The following is a 12068-nucleotide window of genomic DNA, read 5'->3' on the forward strand; positions in this document are numbered from 1 at the left end:
TCCTTGCAAACATAATTCAGAACCGGCTGTCCTGTCACTCAGAGTACTGACAGTAATTACCACTGTCACCGCTAACAGGTTGTTATCACAAAATTGTGTTTATAGTTAGTGTAATTTTGGTGCTATTGTCACATATGCAGATTGCATGTGAAACCTGAAAAATGATAATGCTCAATGATTTTAATAGCAGAGAAATCAAGCCTGCTTTACGTGACTCTTTCATTCTTTTACGGACTGCTAGCAAATAGTCATATCCTTTTTATCCTGCAGAAAATTACTATAAATTTAACGGAATGTTAGCATAATTTCAGAAGGCAAATGCAGCTGTGGGATGTCTCTCTCCCTCACATAATAACTACTAGAATTAAATCTGATGATATATGTAAAGAGCCTATCATGTGCCTGACACACAGTAGGTTTCACTGTAGTTCCTCCTTTCCCTGAAGCAGAGTGGGCTCTCTTTTTGTGCTAAGTGTGCAATACCTTACTGGGCTCTCAGACTTAGAAAAGAGAAAATTCTATCCCCTAATGTTGACCCCCTATCCTCCCCTCCACTTGGCAAGTATGGACAGAGGGAAAAACAACAAAGCAGCTATAAGAAGGAAATGTAATGGTTTCATTTTTGCAGTCAAGTGGCAGGATCCACACTATAAAATGTACTGCTCATTTGAGATTAATATTGGGAGGTTCCACTTCTGGGACTGGAGATGAGCTCCTGTTAGATCAATCGTCTCTCAGATAACAACTATAAACCCTGAACAAAATATAAAAACAACTCCTGGAAGGCACTGGCAATTGACCAAAGCAGTAAGAAAATGGAGGAAAGCCACACTTGGAACAGGTTGAATTTCTTGTGGGGTATTTTTTTTTTTCTTTTCTTTTTTGCCTAAAGAGAGTCATTAGTCAGCACCACGTGTAGGATGGCTAAAACTCAGAAAAACTACAGTTTTACTGACCTGGAAAACCAGAAAATAGAGTTTAGCATGCCCACCAATGGAAAATGAGGTTGGACATTCCAGAGAGAGAGGACCAGAGAAGGGGGAGCCCCAAATTCTGCATATAGGCTCTGCTCGAATCTCTGGCTGACCCTTGAAATACACATGTGCATGGCAGACTACAAGCCTAATTAAGGCTGAAGGAATAGTGGCTGCCCACCTCAGGGGAGACAGAGTTTGGTGTTTGAGTTCAGATGAGTTAACTGTCTACTAAAACAAACAAAAAGTTGATATTCTTCAAAGGAATGTAACAGAATCCAGATTTTCTAACCATTGTACATAATGTGCACAATGCAATTCAAAATTACTAGACAAACAAGGAAACAGGAAACCATGAGCCATCCTCAACAAAAAAGCAATCAATAGAGACCAACCTGAGATTACCAAGAGGTTGAACTGGAGGTTGGGGTTTATAATGTATATGGATATAATACATGTGAAAACTGTAACATAAGGAATGAGAAGAGAGTAATGTACCTATACAGTTGTAAGATTTCTACATTTAAAATGAAATGATACAGGGACTTCCCTGGTGGCACAGTGGTTAAGAATCCGCCTGCCAATTCAGGGGACACAGGTTCGAGCCCTGGTCCGGGAAGATCCCACATGCCGCGTAGCAGCTAAGCCCGTGCACCACAACTACTGAGCCTGCACTCTAGAGCCCACGAGGCACAACTACTGAGCCCTTGCGCCACAACTACTGAAGCCCACATGCCTAGAGCCCATGCTCTGCAACAAGAGAAGCCACCGCAATGAGAAGCCCGCGCACCACAACGAAGAATAGCCCCCGCTTACTGCAACTAGAGAAAGCCTGCATACAGCAACGAAGACCCAACGCAGCCAAAAATAAACAAATAAATAAATTTATAAAAAGAAAAAAAGTGAAATGATGCAACATTAACTATAAGAAGACTATAAAAATAAAAGACTGCCTAGAGCAACCATTAAAAGAAAAATAATGCAAAGAGGTATGGCTAAAAAGCAAATAAATATATTAAAATATAATAAAAACGGCAGAGATTGTCAGAATGATTTAAGGAGCAAGACCCAAAAGAGATGTATTTCAAATATAAAGACCCAGGTTAGAATTTTTTTAAATGGAAAATGATGTAGCATGCAAACAGTAAGAATAAGAAGGCTAGAGTGACTATGTTAATATCCGATAAAGCAGTCTTCAAGACAGAGTATTACTGGGCACAAAGAGGGACACTTCAAAATGATAAAAGGATTATTTACCAGGGATATATAACACTCATAAATGTGTATGTACCTAAAAAAGAGCTTCAAAATACCTGAAACAAAAATTGTCAGGACTACAGAGAGACACAGACAATTCCACAACCACAGCTGGAGATTTTAACATCCCTATCTCAATAAGTGATAGAACAAGAGACAAAGAAGTCAGTAAAGAGACAGATGATCTGAACATTACTGCCAACCACGTGGACCTAATTGAGGTTTATGGATCACAACATCCTGAGAATGCAAAATATGCATTCTTTCAAACGCACATGGTATGTTTACCAAAACAGACCACATGTGAGACCACAGAACAAGTTTCAATAAATGTAAAAGGAATGAAGTCACATAGTGTATGCCTTTGACTGCAATGACATTAAATCAAACATTAATAACTAACATATGTAAATACCGTTTGTCACTAAAAGGAGCCAGGGCTCTTTGGAGAAACGGCTGATTCCTGAGCTGGGGCAGGGAAGATATAAAATGAGCCTGTTGTGCTGGAAAGTAAGAAATCACTCAAAACAAATGAAGGAGCCGTGTCGAAAGGACACAGGAGCCAGCCTGAAGGGAGGCTCCCAAAGGCCAGATTCGGGACAACTAGAGCATCAAACTCTAATTAGGACAGTGATAAATGATGTCCTGTTAAGTAAATCAGGACTCCATGAGGGTTTATATGGATTTATAAATCTATAGATGGATACATTAAGTAATAAGTGGGGAGGAGCTCTTCTTTACTGCAGAATGCCAAGCCCCAAATGATAAATGCACAGTCAGCGCTGAAGCAGGAAAACTGCCATTTTGACCAACATAGTAAAGACGGTTTCAACCAAGAACCATCAATGGAGATTAAGTCTAGGGAAGTGTGGTGAGGAATGGGATCTTTACATGATCTGAAGGCATCTTCCCACAGATGGCCGACTAGTCACAGGGAGAAAATGAGTACAGACTGGAGAAGTTGGCAACACTCGCCCAGCTGATCAACATCACTACCCCTGATGAAGGTCAAAGGGGGCACCATGGGCCTCTGGATCTGGTGCCTGAGAAGACATGTCACCTCCATGGGATCTGGACACACAAGCAGCCTGGACAGAATCGTGAGGAGATGTCACACAAATCCAACTTCAGGAATATCTTATAAAAGAGCCAGGCCTGCATGTTTCAAAAATGTCAATGTCATGGAAGATCAAGAATGGCTGAGGAACTGCCCCAGATTTAAAGACTGAAGAGGCCTGACAACCGAATGGTGCAGCATGTGATTCTCTACCGTGCTATGGGGGACACGTGGGACCACCCAACAAAACCGGAATAGGAACCGCAGACTGGGTAAAACACCTCATCAGTGTTAAATTTCCTGAAGTAGGTAGCTATGATCATGTGCAAGAACACCCCTGTTTTCAGGAAACACAGTTTTAAGGGGTAGAGAGCACGATGTGTCTAACTTACTGTCAAATGGTTCAGAAAAAAAATAATAAATTTCACAGGGAGAAAGAGGAGAATAAAACAAGCAGAGTAAAATGTTAAAAGCTGGTAAATCGGGCAAAGGGTGTAAAGAGAATCTTTTGTATTATTCATGCCACTTTTCTGTAAGTTTCAAACTATTTCAAAATACACTGACAATGGAAGGCAAATGCGTGGGGGGGTGAGGTGACTCAGAAAAGGGGGAGCTTCTACCTGCAAATCTTTGCTTTGAGGCAGGTGGCTGCATCTTACCTGTCTTCCTTGATAACATCAACAAAATGGGCATCCGTCTTCTCCCGGATGTTCTTGAACCTCAGCGGAAGGAGGGCTGACTGGTCCAAGCTCACACCTGTCCACCTTCCCTTCTCCTGTAAGATCTCGCACAGGGAGGTCTGACTGTTGGTGAGCTTCTCCTCCGGGGGAGGGCTCAGCAGTCCGTTTTGCGTTTTGGAACTGGGTCCTCCAGAAGCCTGTGTCAGGATAAGGGGGTGGGGGCAGACACAGAGGCTGAGGCGTGAGATGCAGCAGCACTATCCCCCATAACACGGCCATACTGGAGCCCCCTGGACTGCGCCCCGCACACCACAACCTGCACCTTTGGATCTCTGACCTAACCCGAGCGCTCTGCCTCTCTGCCGGTCTGCTTCTCCCCATTCCCCCTGGCTCCTCCAAACACACCTCCAGGCGCCCAGGACAGTGGTGTCATGGGAAGAGCCGGTAAGGAGGTCAGGGGGAAGGCTAAGGCAGGAGTTGGGGAGGCTCCCAGAGTTTCCTGACCACAGAACCAGCATTCCAGAAGCCAGGAAGACTCGAAGGAAGCACAGGGGTGGATCCAGGGAAAGGAAACCCAGAGCTGTAAGGGCTGCGGCTTAAGAAGGGGTGACTGATTTGCATTTCTCTAATAATCAGTCACCCCAAGCAACCTAAATGTCCATTGACAGATGAATGGATAAAAAAGGTGTGGTACATATATACAATGGAATATTACTCAGCCATAAAAAGGAATAAAATTGGGTCATTTGTAGAGATGTGGATGGACCTAGAGTCTGTCATACAGAGTGAAATAAGTCAGAAAGAGAAAAACAAATATCGTATATTAATGCATATATGTGGAATCTAGGAAAATGGTACAGATGAACCTAGTTCCAGGGCAAAAACAGAGACACAGACATAGAGAACGGACATGTGGACACAGTGGGGGAAGGGGAGGGTGGGATGCTTTGGGTTTTTAGGATTGACATATACACACTACCATGTGTAAAACAGATAGCTAGTGGGAACCTCCTGTATAGCAAAGGGAGCTCAGCTTGGTGCTCTGTGATGACCTAGATGGGTGGGATGGGGCGATGGGAGGCGGGCTCAAGAGGGAGGGGATATATGTATACATACAGTTGATTCACTTCGTTGTCCAGCAGAAACTAACACAACATTGTAAAACAATTGTACTCCAATTAAAAAAAAAGAAGGGGTGACTCGACACAAACGATGTGGAATGACCCAGCATCATGCAGGCCCGTGGGCCAACGACCCGAGGGTGAGGATGACAGATTTGCACCTCCCTGGAGAGTCGCCTGACTCAGAAGCTTGCTTGGAGGCTCCTGGGTCTGGTCTCCAGGCGAGACTTCTCTGCACTGCCCTTGCTGCTGGCCTAACCCAAGCCCTCCTCACGCCCCACCTCTCACCCTAAGTGTTCCCCTCTTCTCCTTCCACATCCACATCCCACCAGCCGTTGAGTCCAGCTTCCAGCCCTGCAGGTCTCACTGCCCGTCAGGGTATCCCATGCAGGTCAGCATCCATCCTGCTCTTTATCAGTCTGTTCAAAACCCAGAGGACTCGAAGGTATGCAGTGGTGTCACCCAAGAGGAGTTGCCCTCGGAACTGAGAAGCTGACCAGACAGGATGTCCTCTCAGGTGGGTGCACCAGGAGAGGCACTGACAGGGACCACAGCCCAGAGCGGGTTACCTTGGTGCTGTTCTTGGGCTCCTCCTGACAGCCATTCTGGACTGCTCCGCCTTCGGCGCCAGCTTCCAATTTGGGAGCAAATGTGATTCTGCACGACGGGCAGGTCTACGAGAGAAACACAGACCGTAGGAGCTCACTCAGGCAACATGACCTCACTATGTGATTCAAACAAGTCAGCTGCTGTTGCAATTTGCTGTCACACAGAACGGCGCAACCAAATGGAAGGCTTACCAAACCACTCAAGATGAGTTAAAAATGAACTGGCTGGGGCTTCCCTGGTGGTGCAGTGATTAAGAGTCCGCCTGCCAACACAGGGGACACAGGTTCGAGCCCTGGTCCATGAAGATCCCACATGCCGCGGAGCAACTAAGCCCGTGCGCCACAACTACTGAGCCTGCGAGCCACAACTACTGAGCCCACGCGCCACAACTACTGAAGCCCGCACACCTAGAGCCCGTGCTCTGCCACAAAGAGAACCCACGGCAATGAGAAGCCCGCGCACCGCAATGAAGAATAGCACCCACTCGCCACACTTAGAGAAAGCCCACGCACAGCAACGAAGACCCAACACAGCCAGAAAAAAAGAACTGGCAGCATGAAAATGGAAAATAAACCACACAAAGACCTGTACGTGAATGTGCCCTAACAGCTTCTACTTTTTAGGAGAAACAACTCAGATGTCCATCAGCAGATGAATGGATCAACAAAATGGGGTATATCTACAGAACAAAACATTACTCAGCTATCCAAAGGGATGAAGCACTGACACACACGACAACGTGGATGAACCTTGAAAACTCGTTCAGTGAAAGAAGCCAGACACAAAAGGCCACAAATGGTGGGATTCCATCTGTATAAAATATCCACAAAAGGCAAATCCACAGTGACAGAAAGGAGATTAGTGGTTGACAGTGGTGAGGGACACAAGGGAATGGGGAGTGACTCTAACCAGTGTGGGGTTTCTTTTTGGGGTGATGAAAATGTTCTAAAACTGACCGTGGTGATGGTTGTACAACCTTTCAAACATACTAAAAACCACCGAATTATACACTCTAAAAGGGTGGATTATATCTCAATAAAGCTGTTGTTAAACAAACTAGCCGCCAACCCACACTCAAACACTAAGCGAAGGTTCTCAAGCTCTCTGTGAAGGTGAGCTGTTCTCATAAAGCAGGACAATCGGAGGGACGAGCTTACAGACCCAGCCCTTCTTATTCATTTGCGGGAATTAGCTGACCTAGAAAAGACAAGGCAAGACTCAACACCGCCACATATAGTACAACACAGGGAATACAGACAGTAGTTTACAATAACTACAAATGGAGCATAACATTTAAAAATTGTCCATCACTATATTGTACTTCTGTAACTTATATAATATTGTACAGCAACTATACTTCAATAAAAAAAAAAAAAGTACCACCACAGATAGTAGAAAGGGCAAGGCTTTCGTTTCTCACAAACCAGGGTTCAAATCCTCGATTCCTTACTGGTTTGGAGACCCCTGTTCAAATCCCTCACCTCGGTTCTCTCCTGTGTGAAATGAGAGTGAAAACACTTTTCTTGAAGACATATTGTAAGGATTTATGAATACGCATGTAGAAAGCCTAGCATTGCTCCTGGCGCTCAGTGTATCCTTAATAAATGTGCTCTTATTATTAATATGATCTGGTAATCTAGACCACTGAGATAATCAACCACCACTGAGATAGCAACTGACAGCATCCAGGGGAGAAGACAGACTTATTAGGCTTCAAAAACAATTTCCTAGCGTAAGAATCGTTAAGCACTGGAATACACTGTAGGAGGCTAGATATTGTTTCAGAAATTTTAAATAATAAAATTTAAATAAAATAAATGTCACTTAGTGCCTTAGGGCAAGGATATAACCCAGATCACATCCTAAGTTAGATTTCAGGCCTGTACTGTATTCAATAAAAGAAATAAAGATTCTAAAGAGTTGTGTAATTTGGGAATCTGATGCAACGCACCCATTAAATTCGAATGTTCGTATTCATTCAAGAAGTGAAAATATACGTGCCAAAAGAGCTGGCCAAATCAGGGAGTATCATGTCCAAGCAAACAGCAGTACCTAGGTAAAATCTGCTTGTAGCTCGGAAAAAACTGGCATTATTAACAGGGGCAAGATGCTCTAATTGTCAATGGCATACAGTAAAATTATTTTAAAGCACCTCTTGGTATTGACTGAGTTAAACTTCAGAACATGTTGCCAATGGGGCCAATGATCTTCTCAAATGGAAAAAAAAAATCCACTACCACACACATGAAGTGACTCCCCCACCCCCAGAAAAAAGTGCGTGCGTCCACGTGACAGGCCAGCAAGATTCCCAAGGTCCTCCCTAGCAGGTGTGTGTGTGTGTGTGTGTGTGTGTGTGTGTAAATGGCTTTGGTGGTGGTAGCGGTGGCAGGCTTGCTTCTCTAGGGAAACACAGCCTTTTCAGGGGCCAACTGATGGCCCAGGGGTAGGATGGATACAGCCTGGAGCGGCAGGGGGGGTGTGGAGGGTTGAGACCCTCTGAGCCAAACCCTTAGGCTCCAGGGACTGTCTGTCACCAATCTCGTAAAGACACGATGGAATAGTGAACAGATTCTCTGACCACTTTTTTTTTTTTTTTAAGTCTTTATTTATTTATTTATTTATTTTATTTTTGGCTGTGTTGGATCTTCATTGCTGTGCACAAGCTTTCTCTAGTTGCGGCGAGCAGGGCCTACTCTTCGTTGTGGTGTGCGGGCTTCTCATTGAGGTGGCTTCTCTTGTTGCTGAGCACAGGCTCTAGGCGCACGGGCTTCAGTAGTTGTGGCACGCAGGCTCAGTAGTTGTGGTTCACAGGCTCTAGAGCGCAGGCTCAGTAGTTGAAGTGCATGACCTTAGTCGTTCTGCAGCGTGTGAGATCTTCCCGGACCAGGGCTCGAACCGGTGACCCCTGCATTGGCAGGCGGATTCTTAACCACTGCACCACCAGGGAAGCCCTCTCTGACCACTTTTCAAACGTTAAGTCTACAGAACAAGTGTAACACAGTGATTAAAGGCACTGGTTTTGAAATCAGACTGTCACAGACTGAATCCTTGTTCTATCACTTAATAGTATGGGAATCTCTCTGAGCCTCAGTTTCCTCCTTTGTTAAATGGGATTGTATAGTAAGGGCAGAATGAGGAGACACATGTAAGGCCGGTCAGAGGTATTTTAGATCAGCTCTAATCCCATGGCACTGACCTCCTAGAATGTTGAACTGAGAAGGATGATGAGGCCACGTCCTAGCCCCGAGGGAGGGGACCCACGGGGGCGGGCGATGTCTGCCATGGGTGAGGGCTCGCGTGTGTGAGCGTGTGTGCATTGACCACACTTGGCTCCACACACGCCTGCAGTGTTGGGGAGTGCTCACTAAACACTGGTCCTTAACACTGAAACATCGGGTCACTATTCTCTCTGGTTCTGAAGCCGGTGCATACAATCATTTAAAGTCCTTGATCACAGACTGGACAGCCACCGGGCGTCTGCTCTTGCCCAGCCCTGTGTTTTCAGGCATCTCTTGGCATCAGCTTGCTCCTAAGTATCTTCCTCTCCTCAAGTACACCTGATGCACTTGAAGAACAGGCCATCTGCTTCTTAGGAATTCGTCACGGTGTGCTGGCTTTGCATATGGATGATGTTTCATGCATTTAGAGCCACAAATATGCAAAAGTGACTCTCAAACCTATCGGACACCAGAGAGCATACACCCGCTGCAAAGGAGTCCCTGGACAGGAGTCAAGGCCACCCCAGTCAGACTCTGCATCCCCTCTCTGACAGGTCTTGGCTGTGAAGGAAGGGGTGGGAGGGCCAGTGGGGACTGGGACTGCCCGTGGGGACCGGGCTGATCTCAGGGGGCCGGGGGCAGGGCTCTTCACAGATGGGCAGCTCAAGGGTACACTCTTTTGGCAAACAGAGGCTGTGGGGCCTGTACCCCATTCTAATGCACGTCCCGCAGAGCTGCCCACAAAAGAACCTCAGGGAGCAAGGACGTGTGTTGTCAGAGCCCGGATGCTCACAACGGTCTAGGAGACTGTGCTCAGGGAGCCCTGGGGTAGAGCAGGATCCGTGAGGACTCCTAATGGTCTGAACGGTGCTCACTCCGCACACTCACAGCAGCTTCATCCAGGGAGTGGGGACCCGGGGGTTGGGGAGGATGCCAGCTGTGGACCCAGGCCCTCCTGTGGCAGGGTGGTTCCTGCAGCACAGGGACCCAGCAGTAGATCATTTCGTTGTACTGTGAAGATGTGGCTCTTTGTCATTCTGTTTCTTCCTCAGCTACTTTCCTTTTCTGGGGGAAACTGTACTGATTCTAACTTAAAAACAAATGAAACAAAAACTTTAGAGAAATCTGTCTGCCCTGATGGAAACTTTCTCATATCTCGACATTCCCTCGATCTGTAGGGGGAGCCTCTTGTGCTCCACGGGGGTCCCGCCAAGCAACAGTGGGACGGTGGGTGGGTTTGTCCACCCCCTCCCCCGAGCAACTTTCCTTTAACTATTTCCAGCTTCGTTTTAATCAGGTTAAAACGTCTCACATACTGGTTTTTGCCAAGCAGATACCTCTGTGAAATGTTTGCCAACCCATTAAAGGCCCGTCTCTCCCCCTGAGCAGCTGCTGTCATCTCAGACCCCAAGAAGCCCTTACCAGGAAGAGGGGTTTAGATTCTGGGGACTCTGCGGGGCACGCCCAAACTGAGCAACTGACTTGTAGGGCAGCCCCTCTGCAGACACAGTGGGTCAAAGCTACTGTTCTAATGAGAGCGGCTGCCACGATGTGGAAACGCCTCAGTGCCCAGGACGTGCCAACGAACACTGTCAGGTCCTTATCCACGTCATGCCCACGGTCTCGTGCACCTGATCTCCATTAATCCTCATATCGACGCTGCAAGGCAGAAGTGACTGTCAACAGCGGGGGTCAGACTGCGGGGCTCCTGGCCCCTGACCACCATGCAGCCTCTCTCTGGCCTCCTTTCCTGGCACAAAGAGGACCCAGGAATAATCCTGGCACTTTGATCTCCTCTGCCTTGTTCCCCTGAAGTGACCCAAGCAGTTATGGCCACCTCCTGGTTCCTTTAAGTGGCACCACTGGACACCGGCACCAAGGGGAGCTTCACCAAGACCAGCTAAGGTCTCCAGGACAGAGGACTCTCCGAGCTAAGGAGTGTGCTGGCTGTTGCCTGGGAAACCCGAGATCCCCTGGAGAACAGCCAGGAGCAAACTCTTCATCTTCCCAGATTACCCACGCTTCCCCCCATCTCGGATGTGGGCTCTGGAGGGAAGATTATAATGATTTCTCTAACACGCTTGGGTGCCTTTGCGTTTGTTTTTAACACATTTCAACACATACACCCTACATCCTCTTCAGAATACATGGCACTGAGCTATAAAATAGTTTTTTCTTCAAGGCTATTTCTCTTCACAAGATAAATCACTTCTAAGCCAACAGTTGTCCTTTTTTCATAACTGTCAAGGGAGGGAACAGGGAAACCTCTTTTCTGAGAAACGAGGAGGAAACAACATCAGAAAAGTCCTGCTTTGCCTGGTCAGTCTGCTGAACATGACTACTGAGCGAGCTGTCCTCAGACCAGGGGGAGCATCCCTTGCTTCCCAAACTCGAAACCCAAGTTGAACATGGCAGACAGGAGCATGTAGCCAGAGCACATACGACCTACTGAGGCCCATTCTGAGTTCTAAGCTCTTTCCTGTATTACTTTGTTTAGTCCTCACAAGCACCCAGGAAACATATTGTGAGTAGCCCATTTTACATAAGAGGGAACTGAGGCATAGAGAGAAGGGACTGGCCCAGAGTCACAGTTAGAGAATGGCAGGGGGACAACGCCCTTGACCCCAGCCACACACGTGACATCTCTGCGCGAACAGGGACAGCCTGCCGTGCGGGACAGAGGCCGCCCCGGCTGTGATGTGCCACGGGCAGGCCAGGCACCCTCCCCAAGCTAGCGGATCGGCACAGGCATTCACACTCCCAAATAGATGACTTCTGCTAACAAAATCCTAGAGGAAAGTAGAAGCCGGATATTAGAGGAAAATAGAAACGGTAATTATTACAGAAAAAAGAAAGGCATCCAGAAGCGATAAGAACAGAAAAGTGGACAGCCTGCGAATACTGGAGGCAAAACAACAAACAAACAAAACACACACCTGTAAAAACCAGGTGCAAAATCTCTAAGCCACAGAGTGTAGAACCACTGAAACCTCATAGATTCCTGAGCCCTAAGCGACCTAAGTGAGTTTAATAATCGAGGCTGATAAGACAAGAAAAGTGTCACCGTGGTGTGGTAAAGTTCCATCAGAAAGTCAAAGGAAGAAGATGTTTGGTATTTGGGGAAATTTACTTCATGTGCAGTACTTTACTAC

At 46.7% G+C, this 12068-nt stretch overlaps 1 protein-coding gene across 1 annotated transcript in view; it reads right to left on the bottom strand.

The window, feature by feature from the left end:
• ADCY9 (adenylate cyclase 9) overlaps positions 1-12068 on the bottom strand; it is a 120396-nt gene that overhangs the window by 26708 nt on the left and 81620 nt on the right. Inside the window, exons 4-5 of the mRNA XM_036825406.1 lie at positions 5659-5763; positions 3948-4165 (exon numbers count right to left, since the gene is read on the bottom strand). Coding sequence (XP_036681301.1) covers positions 3948-4165; positions 5659-5763 — 323 coding nt within the window. The remainder of the gene's footprint in view (positions 1-3947; positions 4166-5658; positions 5764-12068) is intronic.

Source organism: Balaenoptera musculus, chromosome 15, assembly GCF_009873245.2.
Source record: "Balaenoptera musculus isolate JJ_BM4_2016_0621 chromosome 15, mBalMus1.pri.v3, whole genome shotgun sequence".
In the NCBI taxonomy this organism is placed as follows: Eukaryota; Metazoa; Chordata; class Mammalia; order Artiodactyla; family Balaenopteridae; genus Balaenoptera; species Balaenoptera musculus.